The sequence below is a fragment of the Stenella coeruleoalba genome, assembly GCF_951394435.1.
Source record: "Stenella coeruleoalba genome assembly, chromosome: 7".
In the NCBI taxonomy this organism is placed as follows: domain Eukaryota; kingdom Metazoa; phylum Chordata; class Mammalia; order Artiodactyla; family Delphinidae; genus Stenella; species Stenella coeruleoalba.
In genome coordinates, this window is record NC_137153.1 from 35,800,389 (window position 1) to 35,819,376 (window position 18,988).

Here is an 18,988-nt window from a genome sequence, read left to right on the forward strand (position 1 = left end):
GCACGTGGGCTTTCTCTAGTTGCGGCAAGCGGGGACTACTCTTCCTTGTGGTGCACGGGCTCTAGGCGCACGGGCTTCAGTAGTTGTGGCACACGGGCTCAGTAGTTGTGGCGCACGGGCATAGTTGCTCCACGGCATGTGGGATCTTCCTGGAGCAGGGCTCAAACCCGTGTCCCCTGCATTGGCAAGCGGATTCTTAACCACTGCGCCACCAGGGAAGCCCTTAATGGTTCTTTCTATTTAGAAATAGTATGGTCCCTCCAAATAATCATTCTGAACCCAATTTTAGACAGGAGGAAATAGCTAGTGCCTTAGAGCAGTGCTTCTCAAACTTCAGTGTGCATTTGAGTCTCCTGGGAAGCTTGTTAAAATGCAGATAATGATCAGTGGGTCTTCGGTACCATCTGATTCTGCATTTCTGGCAAGCTTCCAGGTGTTAAAAGATGCTACTGGTGCAGGGACCACACTTGGAATCACAAGCCCTAGAAGGTGGATGATTTTGTGGGCTGCTTTTAGTCATGTCCAGGTTTTTTGTTCTGTTTTTAAGAATCTTCAGCATCAGTTTATTTCTCAATAGCTTGTTGCCTTCTGTTCAAAAGTCAAGCTGGGAGTCAGGGATGGGAATTCTGCTTAGTCAAAGGTTCTGAAGTTCGATAGGGCTTATAGGAAATTTTCTTTAGTTACTCTGAGTCTGCTATCTTGTGAATATGTTTTATAAGAGTTCAAATCATTTGATGCTCCTTTCTAGAAAAATGAGACTATAAAAGTCTCTTCCATAGCTCATGGATTTGTGGAAACGTAAAAGAAAACAATAAATGTAGACTAAAATTAGAAATATTGTTGGAAACCAGAAGATGACACTAGATGCTATGACATTTATCTTGGTATGTGAGGTTCCCTGGGATGGTAGTTGATGGATGGCTAAATGATAGTAACTAGCAAAGACCAGTGGAGGAAAGACCAGCCTTTGTGCTATCCATTTGCTTAGTTATCTATTTACACCCCACCTTACCCTAAAAGGAGTAAAGAACACTGGCCCTTTGCTCTGAAGCACTCTTGGCATTCTTGGCATGTGTTAAAACAATCTTTCTGTTTTTTTTTTTTTTTTGGCCGTGGCTTGCAGCTTGTGGGATCTTAGTTCCCCTATCAGGGGTCGAACCTGGGTCCTCAGCAGTGAAAGCATATTCCTAACCACTGGGACTGCCAGGGAATTCCCTAAAACAACCTTTTACTTGGTAAAAGTTAAAAGAAAAAAAAAAAGCTAGCTCCAGATTCCCTTTAATTGTAATTGTAATCCCCCAAACAATAGAATAGTCCCCAAACCACCCTCTTCCCATACACACAATTATGCGTAAACACCCCGAGAGATTTAAGATTAGTCGCAGCAGATTTTCCTTCCTTCTCCTTCCTTATCCCTTCCTGCTTTTTCAGACCCTCTTTGCTGTTACAGTCTTCTCATTTTTGCTCTTATTTGTAGCTCTTTTGGCCCTAGAAGAGGAGGTCAACTGGAGATTTCCTTTCCTTCCCAAGTGTTTGTTGTGATTTTAGAAATATTTAAAAGTCCCCTGAGAGAGAGTTTACAGCAGCAGCTTGGGTTGAAAAATCTAAATTCAATTCCTGCCTCCTGATTTTGACCCATCTGTCAGCATGGACATGTTATTTTGCTTCACTGTTGGTACTTAAGCCAAATGAAAATGTTAAGAGGGAAAGTTAATGAAAAATATATGAGTACTGGTGATTCTTAAAAGAAAGTTATAGTACATAAAGTAATCCAGTCATTGGTGTCTGTTTTACAGTCAATATTTGGGGAGAATTAAGTGTTAGAAATTGTAAAATTAGTAATTTTTTTTTTTTGCGGTACGCGGGCCTCTCACTGTTGTGGCCTCTCCTGCCGCGGAGCACAGGCTCCGGACGCGCAGGCTTAGCGGCCATGGCTCACGGGCCCAGCCACTCCGCGGCATGTGGGATCTTCCCGGACCGGGGCACGAACCCGTGTCCCCTGCATCGGCAGGCAGACTCTCAACCACTGCACCACCAGGGAAGCCCAGTAAAATTAGTAATTTTGTCAGAGAGCTTGTCTGATCCTGACTATCATGAGGACAGGAAATTATGTAGCACCATGATCTTGAAGTGATCTTCAGGACATGATGGCAAGTATATTATTGTCTGTGCCAAAACAGATTGGGTAGATTTTGTAACTTCATCCATGCTGCCTATTTTTCTGCATTGTGCTGATGATTTCTGCTAGGTTTATTAGGGACAAAGGAAATGATGCGTGAAGAGTGGAAGCGCATCCTATGGGAACAGGTAAAAATACAGATATAGTTAGCCTTGAAAATCCCTTAAAACCACCTTTAACAGTACAGTGTAGGTGGGTGTGTTTCATCATTGAAAAATAATTCTCATGCCAGGAGCTTTACTAGAGGAACAAATGAAAATCTATAAAGCAGACACATGCCTGTGTCAGTTCAGGGCTTTTTTTGTTTGTTTGTCTGGTTGGTTTTGCCTCCTTTTTCTCTGTGATTTGGTTTTCTGTGTGCATATTACGCTTTTTGAAGAACTTCAGTCGCATAGCTATGACTCTAATTTCAATATCATACAATTAAGTTAACGTGGGGTAGTTATCCAACTAGAGATTGGGTCTAATCTTTCTTTACCAAATATCAAATCGGTTTAAAACTGAAGACAGCATTTTTTTCCAACGTAAAATGGCAAAATTTGATCCCTGTTTCCTGCTCCTTTGCATCGCAGGGTATCTAAAATTCACACGTGGCTTTATTTATTTATTATTTTATTTATTTTGGCTTCCCAATTTGAACATCTGTTCTTTCCCCTTCGCCCCTTTCCAGATGTTCCCTAGCTGTGCTGACCTCTGCACTGTGTAGTGTTGTCATCTGGTGGATTGTTTGTGACTACATTCTCCCCATCCTGCTATTCTGTCTCGATGGTTTAAGAACACAGTAGCCATCAGGACCCTTGACAGATAGCTGCTGTGTAAGTGTCCCATTCCACTTCTCTACTAGCGCTCACCTCTGGTGTCCAGTGTGTTTCTCATGATGCATGTTTTTCTCACTATCAGCTCTTCTAGCTTTGTTGATTTGCCTATTTTCAAAGGTTCTTATTCTGAATCTTTGCACTTCATGGGTTGGTGGCAGGGAAGGAAGTCTTCTCTGTTACTTTCATATCAGGGATATTAAAAGTAACACGCTTTGTTTGAGATGTGCTTACTCTTAACAGATTTTTTGAAATAGCGATTTATGATGACAATGACGTAGTTTCTTTTTCTTATCAAAAATGTATAGTTAGTTTGGGGTAATTGGGGTGGTTTTCTTTCAGTCAGTTGTCTGTACAACTTTCCTCTGGTTTTCTAGAGTAAATATTGTTAATATATCCTTTCCAATCTAGCAAAAAGAATTTTCCCGCTGGTTTTCTGCTGTTAGTAAAGACTTTATTTTGTAGCCATGAGGTCTAGTGAGCATTGCATCCTTTTTCACCTCTGATTCTGCCATTGTACACGGTGCTCTCTCAGCAGGCACCTGCTTCCCTAATAAATATTCTGTCTTGAATATGCAGAATTTTCTCCTCTTCCTTGTTTCACTTCCTCCCCTTTAGGGAATACAGTTAAGTATAGTTTTCAGCACTTGGTGTTGAATGAAAATAGGAAAGCAGAGAAAACTGGAGTCCTTTGTTTATGTTTGTGTTTCCACATGACAGTCACTGTGCTCCTTTTTCCTTCCCACTTTCCTCCTTTCCCAAAAGTAACCAGAATGCTTTTATTAGGTTAATAGAGGCAGAATTTGTATTCTCTTGATATCTTTCATCATTAAATGAATACCTTCACAGTGAAGAGACTCCTTTTCTGCAGAAGAATGTGACAAGAAGCTTTCCCGGGAACATCATGTTAAGACCAAGAGCACAGAAAGGAGGGTGTATCCTGTGAGACTGTGGTTCACCATTACCCTCTTATGTCTAGGCTGCATTCTTTTTTTCTCTGAAACATTTTCTTTAGCTCAAATTTTAAGAATTTCTTGTCTTGTTCCAACTTGGACTTGGGGGTTATAAAGGAATACAAAAGTGCCTTCTAGGATCTCCTCCAAAGTAAAATTCCATTGCAACCAACTCTAGTACTTTGTGGTTCATTGAATGTTTTCAAATGGCTAGAAAAGATTTAAAAAACTAGCAGATGCCATTCTTTTCAAAATTAAGGAAAAGCTGCTTAACATGAACCTATATATGACATTTAAAAAAAATCTTATTAATAACAAGCTATTACATAGGCACATATACTATGTTTCTGATACGGATTATCCCTTTAGATGTTTTGTTCCTTTACTTCTTTTACCGAGCCTAGATGTCACACATTTGGACTCAGGGCCGTCACACACTGCATAGATTTATCCTTCTCAAACTATTCCGAGTGGCAATTTCAAACAGGCGGAGTCATTGCTAAAAATGTTTAGGCGCTTCATGATTGTATTATTTTTTGCAGGGTAAGTTTAAAAAATGGTCTCTATCAGGCTCTTTTCTTTTTAATATTCTATGTAAGACATAACGTTTTTTGTTATTACTGACATTTGCCATTGTATTTCTAGCCCAAAGCAGAGTATTCACTTTAGCCTGCCCTGATTAATTTGGAATTTACAGAAACAAAAGCTTTCAACAATAACAATAATGTGAACAGATATAATCCTTAGAATTATCCTTTGAGGTGACTACTCATGGGCACTGTTGTTGACATTCACCTCTGTTGGCTGATGATGTAGCTTGCCTGATAGGTTGTTTCCTGGCATGCCTGGAGAGCTTCCCTATAACAGCACTTCACACGCTGCTTCAGACCTTTTAGACAGTGGGAAAAGCATCTCTGCAGGTTGCAGGGCCTCAGGCCCATCATGTTGCAGGCTCTTTTTGTATCAGTGGTGGACAACCAGTGTAAATAGTGCCTGGCTGCGCTGATGGCTTCTCTTCTTGGAATGAACATTTATTTTCAAAGTACTCTGTGACTTGATAGGTGAGAGACCTGGCTTTTCCATTTTTTGCTTTGCCTCAAGTTGCAGCTATCTTTGTATCCAAAATCGGAAAATATTGGGCCTCAAAAGATACTGCAGAGAAGAGAACAAACTCTAGTATGGGCAAGAGATAGAAGGTAGGACTGAGGGTTCTATCAGGAAAAGATGGAAGGGAGAAATGACATTTGCTAAATGTTGTCCTGCAGAGCCGCGTGATTGGCCTTGTGTGCAAGGTGGGGGTGGTGAGCTCCCACATCCCTGTGGCAGAGTGAATACTTCACACGTTTACTAGCTTCACCCACCTTAGGGTGTTAACTTGTAGGATATCTCAGGTAATAACTAAGTGTAGTTGCTGTGTTTCCTTCGCACTTTATTGCTGCATAACCTACAGATGTAATAACTGCTCTGTTTTTAATGTAAATAACTGGTGACCTGAATCTTTACTGATGAGATTAATGCATTCCAAATTTCTAGCATGCTCTCATTTTCAAAATTGCACCTAAATTATTAGCTATTAATAGTATATTACTTCACATGAATTGTTTACACTAATTTTATAGAGAAATAAGTACTTTTAAAAAGATGTTTCCTATCAGCCTAAAATATGATTTAGCAGTAATTTCTTGTTTTGAATAGTATTTAAACATAATAGCTAACTTAAGAAACCAGGAGGTAAATTTCCTAAGCAGGCAATGTATATTGGATCTTGTTTTTTCCCTCATATTAATGATTTTACAGTGTGATGGTTGATACTTTTGACCCTAAGTGGCCTCAAATTATTTGAAAAGTAGTTTTTGTATTTCAAAAAAAAAAGCCAACAGGAGTCTCATTTTCTCCATTTGTAAAAACTGGAGATAAAATTCATGAGCCTCACTGAGTGGGTGAGAGCCCTCGGGACAGGGCCTGGGCCTTAGAAATAACCATGGAAGCATTGCAGTTGGTTTCTGTTTTGTTTTGTTTTTTTAAATGAAAAATTCTAGATTCACATTCTTAACAAAGACAACTAAATATTTCCTCTTCACTTTACACAATCAGAAAGAATTTAAAAATAAATCCTTGTTTTCAAGGAGAGAATTTATATGCCGGGGCAGTTGGTACTACCTCTTCGATAATATAATGATGTCTGCATATACATTTTCTATTTTGTTAAAACAGTCAGCATTTAGGATGATAAAACTTTATCAGAAATCCTGAATCAAGCATTGGCTCATTTACCCAGGATCAGTTTCCCTCAGTGAGATTGAAGGCCTGATTCATAAGGCTTTCAGAAATGTTTCTTGGATAAAGAGAAACAGCTAGGCTAGGAGTTCCCCTCCCTCAGCCTTCTACTCCTCTCCCCCAGATGGCTCGAAAACTACTGACCTCCAGACTTCTGCTCTGGTGCAGTACAACCCATTGTTTTTTTAATGATGAGAAGTTAGTATTTTACTAAATGTTGAATATCCTATGGTTTGAGTAATATTAAGATTATAAGAATTGACTACATTTTAAGGACCTGGCTTTGGTTTTTAACTAATGTGGTGTTAACACAGGCATAGGAGGTAGGACTGGCTGCTAGTTCGTTGTAATGGTTTCTTTTTATGCATGAGCTGGGTTCTCATAAGTTGTTGTTGGCTATCTCACCTTTATGTTTGGATATGAGAGGAGAAAGCTTTTTAAAGTATTTTCTCTCACAGATAAATAAAAGTTGAGTATATGTAAATGTGTATGTATGCAGTTCAGTGTTTTAGTCATTATCTCTTGAAGAAAAGAGTTGCTTGTAAAATTTTTTGGTGTTTTCTGCTGTTGTCCCTCTGACAATTCAGTGAGGAATTTTAAAACACCCTCTACTTATGAACAGGTATTCTGTGTGGGCTTTATCTGAGGGTGTTCTTTCTGATTCATGAATTTGCCTCCTGGGCAGTCTACTCCCATAGGTCTCAGTTCCTTGAGATGTCTAGAGTTTAATGAAATCAAGTTTCACAAAATTTAAACAGCTTCACTTTAATGGTACTGGGTGACTTTGTAAGTGGTTGTAAGCCAGCCCAAAAAATTCTGTTTGAACATACTTTTAAAATTTGAAATGTTATAAAAAATTACTGTTGATTTGATGTCAATTGCTTGTACTTCCAGCTCTGAAGAGTGAATACTGTATATATATTTATATTCGTAGTCTTTAGAATTTGGGGTTTTTAAATGATTTCTTGTTTTCATGACTAGAATTCTGAGAATTTATTTTTACTTTGGGACACAAAAATTTGTCTTACTGATTGATTTCTTTGGTGTGGGAATCGCTTGACATGCCAGGTCATTTCATTTTCCAAAAGCAAAGTTCTTTGTTTATCTTTGTGTAAACCTTCATAGGGAAATGAGATGCTTTATTTCAAAAGACCTTGATGTAAAAGTGTGTTTCAGATTTTTTTTTTGGCAAATGTGCTTATGGAAAATCCTGTCCGTTCTCAAGAAAATAATTTGCACTAAAGTGCAAAAATGCCTTCCTCTGTCAAGTATTTGCAAATCGCTTCAGTGAATATAATGTTATCTTTTTCCAACTGTTTTCAGAGTAATTCTTCAGTCCAGTGTTCAGAGCTGTAAAACATCTGAACCTAACATTTCTGGCAGTGCAGGCATTACTAAAAGAACCACCAGATCTGCTTCAAGAAAAAGCAGTTTTAAAAGGTGAGAAAAGAATCCTACTCTTCTGAAATGTTCTAAGCATTGGTTTTCCAGTTTAATCTTCTGGAGATAGAAATGAAGACAGGAGAAAGCAGAGTCCCTGTGGTAGGAAATTAATCAAAAATGTTTCACTTGTTCATCATCTAAGAAAATCTGGACCATTTTAATTTGGGGTTTTGTTTTGTTTTGTTTACAGAGGTGATTCTCAACACTGGAAATGTGGTCTCTGGGTCATGATATGGGAAAGTTGAGAATGCTGTACTTCTGAGTTCTTAAATTAAGAACTTCCAAAGCTCTCTGTCAGGACTTGGAGGAAATCTTTCTGTCTGTATATCAGATCCATCATAATTGTTGGAGAATTAGTTGTAAATAAGTGTGATGGTGGAAAAATGAGAACTCCCGTGAGTTTGGGATCCTTCTTTACCTAGCGACTATCCTCTTGGCCACAGTCTCTATATACCCAAGGGCGCTAGCCTTTTCACTTTCTGGCCCAGCATCTGTCACTTCCTTCATTAATAGAGGCTTTCACAAAAAATTGGACATGTTCTGTGACCAAATCCATTACTCACCATTGTTTTTGGATGTTTATCATGAACTGAGACATTTCATTTTTAACATATTCCAAAAACAGATCCCCTTTTAGGGGAGAGCAGTTTGCCCACTTCCTATCATCTCAGGAGGCATAGGCAGGCAGGCACCTTTTTTGTGTTTGTGTATCTTTGCCTTGAGCTGGCAACCCGTGCGGTCCTGAGCATGACAGTACCATGCTCAGGGCACAGTGTTGTCTTATAGAGACCACGAGCAAGCTGAAGATAATCTGAACCAGACTTTAAAACGTCCTTCACAGTTTTCTTTGCTTCTTTTTGGCTTCCCTGCCCTCAGATCTTTGAGGCTTTGGACCTGCGTTGACCTTCAGTGCTAAGGTAGTCTCCGGTGCAGTCCCACGGCAGCCTGTGTCCTGAGGGACTCACTGACAATCTAGAGAGCTCTGTGTGTTTAGCTTTTGTAAGGAACTGTTCCATTCTGCCACTCTCCTTCTTTGCTGATTCTTTTGTACAGTTTTACTACAATCTTTTACTTGCCAGAGAACGTGATAGTGCCTCAATACAAGTATTTGAGAATTGGGCACTGACTCCTGATTTTAAGGTTTAAAACTTTTCATTAGAAAGGTATCAAATATTCATACTCTTTGTACTCTCATTCACTGAGAAGAATATTAGAGAAATACTGACAGAAAGTCAGATTTAGGTACATTATAACATAATATCAGAAATGTTGTTTATAATAGTAAGAAATCGGAAATGATTGATGAATTCTGCCAAATGAATCGAGAGTCATGTTTTCAAAGGAAAGTTAATGACCTGGGTTAATGGCTTATGGAGCAATAAGTGAAAAGGGCTACACGTAAAAATTATGAAGTATTGCTCTAATTTTGTAAATGTAAAATATACTTTATATATATGTGTGTGTGTGTAAAAGTGTATAGATGTGTAAATATTTATAAGCTTAAATATTTATAGATGTGGACATTTCTGTTGGGTTGGCCAAAAAGTTCGTTCGGGTTTTTCCGTAACATCTTACCAAAACACCCAAAAGAACTTTGTGGCCAATCCAATATATATGTAGAGAAGTAAGATAAAGGAAAAATATGCCGTAACGCTAACAGCTCTTCCGGTTGGTAGGGCATTTGGGGATTTTTTTTCTTTTTTTCTATCATTTCTTTTCTTCTAACTTTTCTACAATAAATGAGGGGAAATGCGAGTTTTTTTAACTTTGACACTTTTATGGAAATTAAATTATTAAAAATTCAAATAAAGGGCCTGCTGTTGATGATAGTTAGACATGTTTTGAATGGACATATTCTTTTCAGACTTTTATCACAGCCGGGTGTGTTTTGCACATTTAATTCTGCTCTCTGCTTTTCTGGATGGCGCTCTGCAGGTTTCAGAGGAGTTGGCTAGAGTCCTGGAGCCGGGACTGCACTTGCCTGGTCATACCACGTTCCTCTTAGGGTGTGGCCGTATGGCAGTCTTTCCATCTAGGTCTTGTCTAGTGATCTAAACTTGTGCTTCTCAGCAGAGGTGGTTCCTGATTGCGGTGAGCATCTGCCTGAGGTCCCTGGACTTGTTGCTTTGAGGGCTCTAAAGTAGAGTTCAGACTGAATACCTTGACCAAATATTGAAATGGCCCAAAGAAGGCAGTTTTCAGGCATTCGGGATAGTGCTGAAAACCAAAAAAAACTTCTTTTAAATTCTGAAATGGACTTTCAGAGATTTGGAGGGGCGAAGAAGTAAAACAACGAGAGTTAATTGGGCTTCACAGTGCTTTTAACCATGCCCTCCATGCCGGGTCTCCTTTACCTCTTTCTGGGCTTTGACCTGTATTGGCATCACCTTAACTGTGACCACATACAGCTCACCAGAGAAAGGCAAATACGTTATGCACAGGTCCCATTCCCTGCTTCTAGGAAATAACGGGAGTCAGCACCCAAGCTATAGCCTGAAGTTTTTGTCCTATGAGATAGTATTCGTTTGTGGTTGGAGGGTAGTGAGAGAATTAACACAATTGTACATAATCTGATTCAGGACAAAATAATATGAGCTAAGATTGTTGAGTAATTTTAAAGTATTGAATAGAAATCTTTTCTTTGAACAGCAGTACACACACACACACACGCGCGCGCACACACACAAAATAGTACACCATTTTTGCACCATTTCCGTGTACACTCATAAACACTTGCAAGGCGCCAGGGTTGCCAGTCTGCTGTTATTCCCATTTGTGAGGCCTTCTCTCTTGCAGGTGATGTTGTTTGTACGTCATCATCATCATCTCTATTGAGCCGTAGAGCTTGACCTTTCATTTCCATGTTCTATTCTACTCTTTGAGGCTTTCCAGGATGAAGACCTCACCGACATTCACTTTCCATTGTTTTGGCTCTTTTGATTTTTGACAGTTTACTGAGAGGCTTTACATCTTGGAAGAACTTTTCCACAAACATGTTAAAAGAACAGTTATTTGGAGACTGAAAAAATATGAGTTGTGGGGAAGAATTGCCACCATGTTTCTCTCATGGCAGGTGACTGATTATTCTCCCATGTATCCATTGAACATTAGCCACATCTAAGCTTAAATCGTGGGTGACAAGCTCTGCTCTGGCACAGCTGTGGCAGTTCAGGCACGGAAACACTGGAGTGTCTGGTGGCGGATGGGGTGCTGAGAGGAGCCTGTGTAGCACCTTCCTCATCCCCTTTCTTAAGTCCAGAGAAGTAAATTAATGGGCTTCTACACCTCCCACTTCCTGTTAGAGCTAGAAACCCATTTTAATGTTTCTGTTTTAATAATTAATCCACTGAAGAACCAGCTAAATAGAATTGGCCCATTTTTCAGTGTTGTTGTATCAACTCTGAAGGGCTCCCTGAGAATGAGTCTCGAACATTTCATCATCGAGCCTCTGATTGAGAACCTGTAGCCACCTCATTTGATGTCATTCAATTCGCTTCATGTCTGTACACTGCTCACCCATTGAGTGCATGTTTCTGTAAGCTTATACTGTTTCTTTGGGGCAGTCTTTTGTTTCTTTTTTTAAAAAAATTATAACTTCATTTGTTTTCTAAGAAAACTGTCATGTATAAGTGCCTTTTTTATTCCAAGTTGCATCATCGGGAACCATCACTTTCTGCTCCACCTGCCAAACCAAACAATGTTCATTGCTTTGGGGCATTTTGTACCTAATTATTCATAGTTTGGAGGAAGATAAACGCTCAGGCTCGCTCTTCAGTCTCTGAAACCATGAGTCTCTTCACAAGCCCTTCAGTTGGCGTAACTACATTTAGGACTTTGGCTTTTTAAGTCTTCTCATTTGTGACGTTTGCCATCATCATACCTGTCACTGCTGCTTCTTCCTTAGAATCTCAGATCTCAGTGTCTGTTCCATCACCTCTGGGCTTTAGTTCTTCGTCATTGCCATTATGTTTAAAAACTATATCACTGTAGAAGCCCCAGAATGTTGTATCTAAGTACTCTTTTATGCTGGTTACCTCTGTTCCTTTGAAATATTAATCTCCCTTTGAAATTTCAGATACTTTCCCTCTTGGCTCCACCAACTAACCTGGACCTTTATACTCAGTTCTCTATTGGGGTCTCGGAAAACTAAATGTTTGATTCGGATGAGCTGCTCTGATAGAGCACCGTTATCATCATCCAAGTGAGGGTCACCTCCAGATTGGAATTGGTTTCTCTCTTTTCTTTTGCTTTAGTTGTTCTCTGAAAGTTGCTATTTAGTTGAAAGCTAAAGTGATCAGTTGGGGAAGGAAAGAAAGGAGGTAGGGTGAAGATCAACGTAGGTCCATTATTCACGAACAGAAGAGGGTCGGCGGCTGTCCCCTTGCAGCTGTGCAGCAGTGCGGAGCAAGGTGGGAGCAGGTGCGGGGTGCCTGCTGCGCTCTGCTAAACTGGAAACTGCGTGCTGTGCCCCAGCTTTTTCTGTGACCGACTTCTGGCTTTGGAAATAATCAAGTAACACTTCTTTATCTTTTCATTCTTTCCACTTTTCCCACAGCCTGATTCCTCAGAGGGAAAGAAGGAAAAGGAATGCTTTGCAACAAATGCCCTTCATGGCATTATGGTACTCTCATTGCTCGGCCGCTTTTGCACTCCCTTCTTTTTTTATCGTTTTTCTATTGTTTTTTAATTTTTTGCAGAACTGAACCTTTTTCTGCTCTGCCTCTTCTCTCCTGTTTGTCTTTACTTTACGGTTGATATTGTACCGTCTTTTCCAAAGTATCTGTCATTAAAGAATTATACAAAGTGTATACTTTTTAGCATGTCAATATTTTTATTATGTTGCCTTCCTTGTCTTTGATAACTACATATGGGACACTTAAAAACCTTCATGGTAAAATCCTTTTTTTTTTCCCCTGTAGTCCCTCCATTTCAAGGACTAAAACAGTCTTGCGTTAAGTAAAAACCTGTGACCAGAACTTGAAGGAAGACTCTAGGAACAGAAAACTACAACGGGACTTTAGCACAATTTATTTGGAAACAAAACAGAATTGCAAAAGCCTTAGCTGCTTTCCACCTAAGAAGTTTATTCAATGAAGAAAATGTCCACTGGAATTTAAATAACTACATGAGTTTGGGTACAAGTGAATGACTTGAAGAGGGCCCAACTCTCCTTCTATAGAAATGTCTTTAACAAAAAAAGCTGTTGTAAATTAGTCTCAGGTGTAAATATCAAAGCCCTCTGTTATCAGGAGAGCTGACTAGTCTGTGTGGTGCACGTACGTCCCTGTGATGGCAATCAGTTTAGCTGCTGGCCTTCAGAAGAATTGAGGGTCTGATGGAGGTTTTTTACTTATTTATTTGCTGTTCACCCTGTGTCAAAATTTATAAAGATAAAACAAGCATTACTGAAATGGTACTTTCTGTAATTTGATACTATTTGGTTTAATCATCTTCACTTTAGTATTTGTAATACTGTTATAATGTTAACTCTGTCAAGTACCCAAGCTGCTTGTCTTCCACCAAAGAGTGCTTTATTAACAAGAATCTGTGAAAACCACATTTGAAGGCTGTTGCATGTTGCGGTACTTTGGTAACCTAAAACTTTCAAGAGAATGTTAATAGTAGCTTTAGAAGACTCAGGAGGAGAAACTGGCTTCAGAGTTGGAAGACTGTTGTTAAGTCATTCGTTTGTCATTTCGAGACTGAAGAATGCCAAGGCTGCCCACTATTTGGTTGCCCAGTCATACAAATTAAAATCATATTTCCTTCCATGCAGGAAAAAACCCCACACTGTTGGTGTTTCCCCTGGAAACAGTGATCCCAAATAAGGGTGACTTTTTAAAAAAGTTACTTTGTTAGGGTCTTTCTCTGTAGCATTGTGGATTTTTTTTGTTATGTGAATGACCTAAGGCCATTCACACACCCTTTGGTTTCAGTGACAGTTATTCGTATCTGGATTTCAGTTGTTTGTAAATAAGAAACTCACTGTTGCCTTTGGTTAGGGAATACAACTAATAACTCTTTGCAGAGTGCCTTCTCCCCTCAACCCCACAGAAACACAGCAGAGTCTGTAAAAACAATCACAAAACAGAATTTATTTGCTGCTAAAATAAAAAAAAAAGTGGGTCCCAAAAGAAAGAAATATTTGTAATCATCTTGGTTACCTCCATAAGAAGTGAATGGTTTAGTTATTGCTAACCAGTGTTTGCCTGTCCTAGTCTGGAGAATGGGGAGATGATACAATATTAAAAGGCAAAATGCCTTCACGTTATAAGATGAATGAATCAGGTCAGTAGGCAATTCCATTTTTAAAAAGCTGCCTTTTTAATACAAATATGAAGAATAAGGAGTGGTTGGAATAAACAGATTCAAGTCTGCTAATGCAGAAAGTAATTAGAAGACGGTGGATCTATTTTGGTATTTACTCTCTTGGAGTAATTGTAAGGTTGCCTAGTTTTGAGGGGAGATGGAAGATGCCATTGTTTTCGGCCAAACGAGCATTTGTTTGAGGTGCTCCTCATTGGGCACCATGAGGGCCATGCCAGCTTTTTTCTGAGGACTAGACCTCAGAAAACCGGTGTTTTTCTATCCCTGGAAGTTCATAAATATAAAGACCTACTTACCTGAGGGAAGACAGCTCTTCATCAAGCTTTGAGTGGGAGGGGAAACCTTCTGTTTGCTGTGTTGGTCTGGGAGATGATACTAAATATTGAAGCTGTGCCCAGGCATTAAACACTGAATTCTCAGGGCAACTCTTCTTCCCTTTATACTTTGAAAGGCCATCTCCTGCATAAACAATCCCGGTAGTTGTGAAAATCAAACTTCCGTCTGAACCGTTCTTGCTGGTCAGAACAAGTAAACGTGCCGTCACCCTCACAGTGAATAAGCCATTTGGTGTCTCTTGGGCTTCAATGTACCTTTCGTTTTACAAGTTGCCTTTTTGTGTGGCTGCTCAAGTGTCCAGCTAGAATTGCTGTCACTGTGGTTCTTTCTAAAAATCCTTGTATTTGACAGGCTCACTGAAATTAGTCATCGCAAACTAGTCATTTGTTAAAGAAGCCTTCCTTGGAACACACAATTTGGGATAGTGCTTCAGACGGATCGTATATAGCACAGTGTTAAATGTACAGGGGACATCTAGAATCTAGGAAGTCTCTGCATCTGATTGATGGAAAGTTCTTGCTGTGAATAAAAGTAGACTCTTCCCCCGGCCCCCAACTGAAACTTTAACATACCCAAGAATCTTCTCAGATTCTCATTTTTAATTTGTTATAGAAGATCTTGTTGCTATGGAATATGAAACAGGGCATGTCAGATGGAGAGATTTCTTTAACTTCAGAGCCTTAAATAACTTTGAAAGTACACCAAGACAGTTTCCATTGGAATTAAAATTAGAAATGAATATTTTTAGGTGCCCTTGAAGCTTTCTGGGGACTCAACCCATCAAGAGTTAGGGACGGTCCAAAAGAAGGGTGGTCTGCCAAACTGGGTACCTAGACATATAGACAGACTTCCATTATGTAATGCTACAGAAAAACTAGAAATCCCTCTAACCTGTCAGTGAAGAGGGACGGATCCTGAGCAGTGCCTCACTAAAACAAGCAGCCTTACTTGTCAAGACGTAGCTGCATCTAAGCGGCCCGCCACTCTTCTAGTCTCCAGAATTTTTCTGCTGTGAACTCGATCCTCTGAGCCTGTCCCCCACCCACTTCCTTCCCTGCCCTCCTCCGCCTCTCACAGGGGTGATTTCTACCTCTTGGGCCCCGACAAGATTGAAGGAGTCCCCAAGTGTTCTCATGAGTCCCCAAGTGTCTCCCCTTGGGTGAACCGTTTGGACCATCTGGTGTTCTGGGCCGCGTCATGCCAAGAGCTCCGGGAGCCCTTCCCTTGCTTGACCAGTGGGCCTTGCGTTTCTTTGATGTTTGTCAGAAAGTGGCTGAGCTGCTTCTCTTCATACAGTTTTTAAAGTGATTATTGCATTTTGGAAAGCAGTGCTCATCACAAACAACTTTAAAAACATGTTTTCATTCTTTCCTAGTTCTTTCCCACCGAAACTGTCCTTGTGGGGCTAGCTGCTGCTCTTCCTTTTCTCCTAGATCTGAGTATTCGCCATGTCACTAAGTGGAAATACTACAGATGTGTTTAATTGACTGGACAGTTCACCTAATCTGTGTAGGAAATTACCTCCTTAATTGCCCAGTAGAATTAACTGTCAGCAGATATATTCATCTGATTATATTACTGCAGTTTTATATTAATGATTTGCAGACTTTTATCTAACCTGCACTCATGTATAGATTATTAAAACTTTTAAAATGTGACTGATTAATCAGTATTGGATCAATTGTTGTCTTGATTTTTTTTAATTAAAATGTATATTTCTAATCATATTTTATAAAGCTGAGAGAACTAGTTGAATGTTTATTTTCCTGAAGGTATTTTTAAGATAAAGCTTCATAATGGCGTGTAAACTTTGCATATCTATATAGTTTGATACATATTGTCACATTTGTGTATTGTAACTGGTTTTATACGAAATGTTGAATAGTGGAAATTGTATAATTATAATCATGTAATTAAAAGTATTAACCAAACAGCCTTCTGAGTTTTTAATTCACTTATCATTCTGAATCATGGTAGGCAGTATAAAGTGGATGTAACCCTCTGTAGTATTAGTTTGCTAGGACTGCTATATACCAAAATACTGTGATCTGGGAGGCTTCAACAACAGAAATTCATTTTCTTATAGTTCTGGAGGCTGGAAATCCAAGATCAGGGTGTCAGCAGGGTTGATTTCTTCTGATGCCTCTCTCCTTGGCCTTTTCTCTGTGCCCTCCAGTCCCTGGTGTCCCTCTGTCTGTCCTCCGTTTCTTATAATACGAGTCAGGTTGGATTAGGATCTATCCTAATGACCTCATTTTAACTTAATTACCTCTTTAAAGCCAGTGTCCCCAGATACAGTTAGTTACATTCTGAGGTAGTGGTAGAAGGGCTCCAACTTAAGAATTTGGGGGTATACAGTTTAGTCCATAACATCTTCCCCAGGATAAGACAGTAAGCAAGTGAGGGGGCTCCTGCTAAGAACGCATTCACACACACCCACTAACCAGCTCAGGCATGCAAAGGTTTGACTTTTCTGGAAACCGCTAAGGATAGATAAGACACAAGTAAGTCAGGCCCTTGGAGTCTTGTAGGTTATATGCACCGTAGCCCCTTCATTTTGCCCGCCAAGGTCAGGATTAAAGTGCTGAGTAAAGGGCAGGACCAGTGCTAGAGCACTTCACATCCCAATGTGTAACCCAGGATGTCATCCACAGTGTTAATCACCTGCCTTCCCTGTTGGTCTCTTGTAGGGCGGAATCCTAAAAGACCTAGCTGCCCACACCATCATGCAGAGGTTGTGTCTAGGTTGTAGGAGTCTGTCAAGGAGTGCTGTCCAGTTCCCCCAAGGAACTTAGCTTTGATTTGTGCTAGGATATGAGTTTTCAAAGTACAAAGCAAAGGGATCTGTCTTCTCACCCCTATCCAAACTCCTCCTGCACACCACTACTCGCAAAGAGCGATTTCCAGGCTCTGCAGCGTCTGCCTGCCCCTCTATGGTTTACCCTGAGACCCGTGCTGAATCATGTACCCTCCTGCTGACCCACTGGAGCTCAGTTGGCATGGCCCAAGCAACTCAAGGTACATGAGAGTGTGAAAGGGGCAGGCTTGGCAGCAAGGCTCTGAGGCTTGCAAGGCTCTGGATGAAACCACAGGGCGTGTCTGTTTCTCGTGGGAGCAGCTGTGGCTTCCAGGACTGTGCAGTGTGGGCAACCAGCCTCTGAGACCCCGGCCCTGTAGATTCTTGGTCTCCTTCTCTGTTGTTGACCACTGTCCAGTTTTCATTTACCACGTGGACAATTTGCTAAATCCCTCTGCTTCTGTTTCTCAAGTAAAATGGGAATAAAGAGAATTCCCACCTTAACAGTTATAAGGAGAATTAAATGAGATAATTCAGCATTTGGAAAGTGCTTAAAACAGCATTTGGCACACAGCTTTCAATAAATTAATTTTTTCATACATTTAAGGTAATTTTCTCTAGATAATTAGGTAAAGACCAATTATTTGATAGCAGATTATGGTCCCTCAGTATCCACTATTTTTGGTACCTGTAGCATAATTCCATGTAAGTATCATGGTGTAAGTTTTTAAAGAGGTCAGACTATTTTGACTTCTGAGTCTCTTGAGAGCGGTTTGTTCAAGGCAGAGCAGGGGCATAGTTATGTAGAAAAGGCCCCTTCCTGAGGCCCCATGAGTTTATTTAAATAGCAAGTTGATAATGGAAAGAGCAATTAGCAAGGTGCGTTCTAAAATGAGCTCTGCCACTTATTCTGTGACTTGGGGATCCTTTATCTGCCTCCTGGCCCTCCCTTTGTTCATCCGTAAAATTGGACCAATAAACGCGTAGTGTTTGGATTAAGAGAGACCGAAGTACGCGATTGTGGCATAGTATGGGGCCCGGTGCCAGCGTGGAGCATAACATCCACCACTGCTTTCTTTTCCTCTGCCCGTGGGTAAGTGCAGCTGTGGGTGCGTTGGAAAGCCGTGTAGTGGGAGGAATTCTCCACAAATGTGATTTTTACCTTCTCTGCAATATGCCGTGACTTCAATAACCGTTCTCTCCCCATTGTTGCCCATGTAGGTAGTTTCCAACCTCTTACCTTTATACCACTGCTTGAATATTCCCATATGTAAATTCTTCCCGGGTGGTGCTCCTTATTTTCTTGGGATAAATTCTTTCAAAAGGCATTTCTAGGTCAGGGATATGCAAAAGTTTATAGCTTTCGTTGTACAGTGCATCAAAAAGGAGCTTGGTGTCATTGTTTGGAACACGGATTCTGGACCCAGACTGGGTGTAAACCTTTGCTCTGCTGCTTGTTAGCTGTGTGATTTGGGCCAGAGTGACAATATCTAATATGGTTGTATGAGGATTAAATGATTTGATATTTGCTAATTACTTAGAACAAGCACCTGGTACATACTAAGAGCCATATCTATTATGTTTAATTTAAAAATTAAAATATTACCTTAATGCTCTTCAAAAGGACTATGATACATTCTGTGCTCCCTCTGTCCCCCATCAGCAGCTGTTGTGACACTGCTGAGCTGGTTAATTAACAGGAGGACACTGGCCCTAGGGCCATGGGTCGTGGTCACCATCACTCCCTGCTATATACTGTCCTATCTTTTAGCTGCCCCATTATTCAGATTCGGGGCATTTTGTCTTCTAAGTGGTTGGCATGATACGCCCCTATGTTATATATAGTCCCACCATTTTCTCA

The 18,988-nt window shown here is 40.2% G+C and overlaps 1 protein-coding gene across 8 annotated transcripts in view; it reads left to right on the forward strand.

The window, feature by feature from the left end:
- Positions 1–16,316, forward strand: part of CDC14B (cell division cycle 14B) — a 100,489-nt gene extending 84,173 nt beyond the window's left edge. For 2 of the 8 annotated variants that reach the window (XM_079926140.1, XM_079926143.1), the window contains exons 13-14: positions 2,850–2,994; positions 12,587–16,316. In XM_079926140.1, the coding sequence (XP_079782266.1) occupies positions 2,850–2,964 (115 nt within the window). In that variant the 3' untranslated portion in view covers positions 2,965–2,994; positions 12,587–16,316. The other 6 variants (XM_079926136.1, XM_079926138.1, XM_079926139.1 and 3 more) reach the window with 4 other exon arrangements.
- The last annotated feature ends 2,672 nt before the right edge of the window (positions 16,317–18,988 follow it).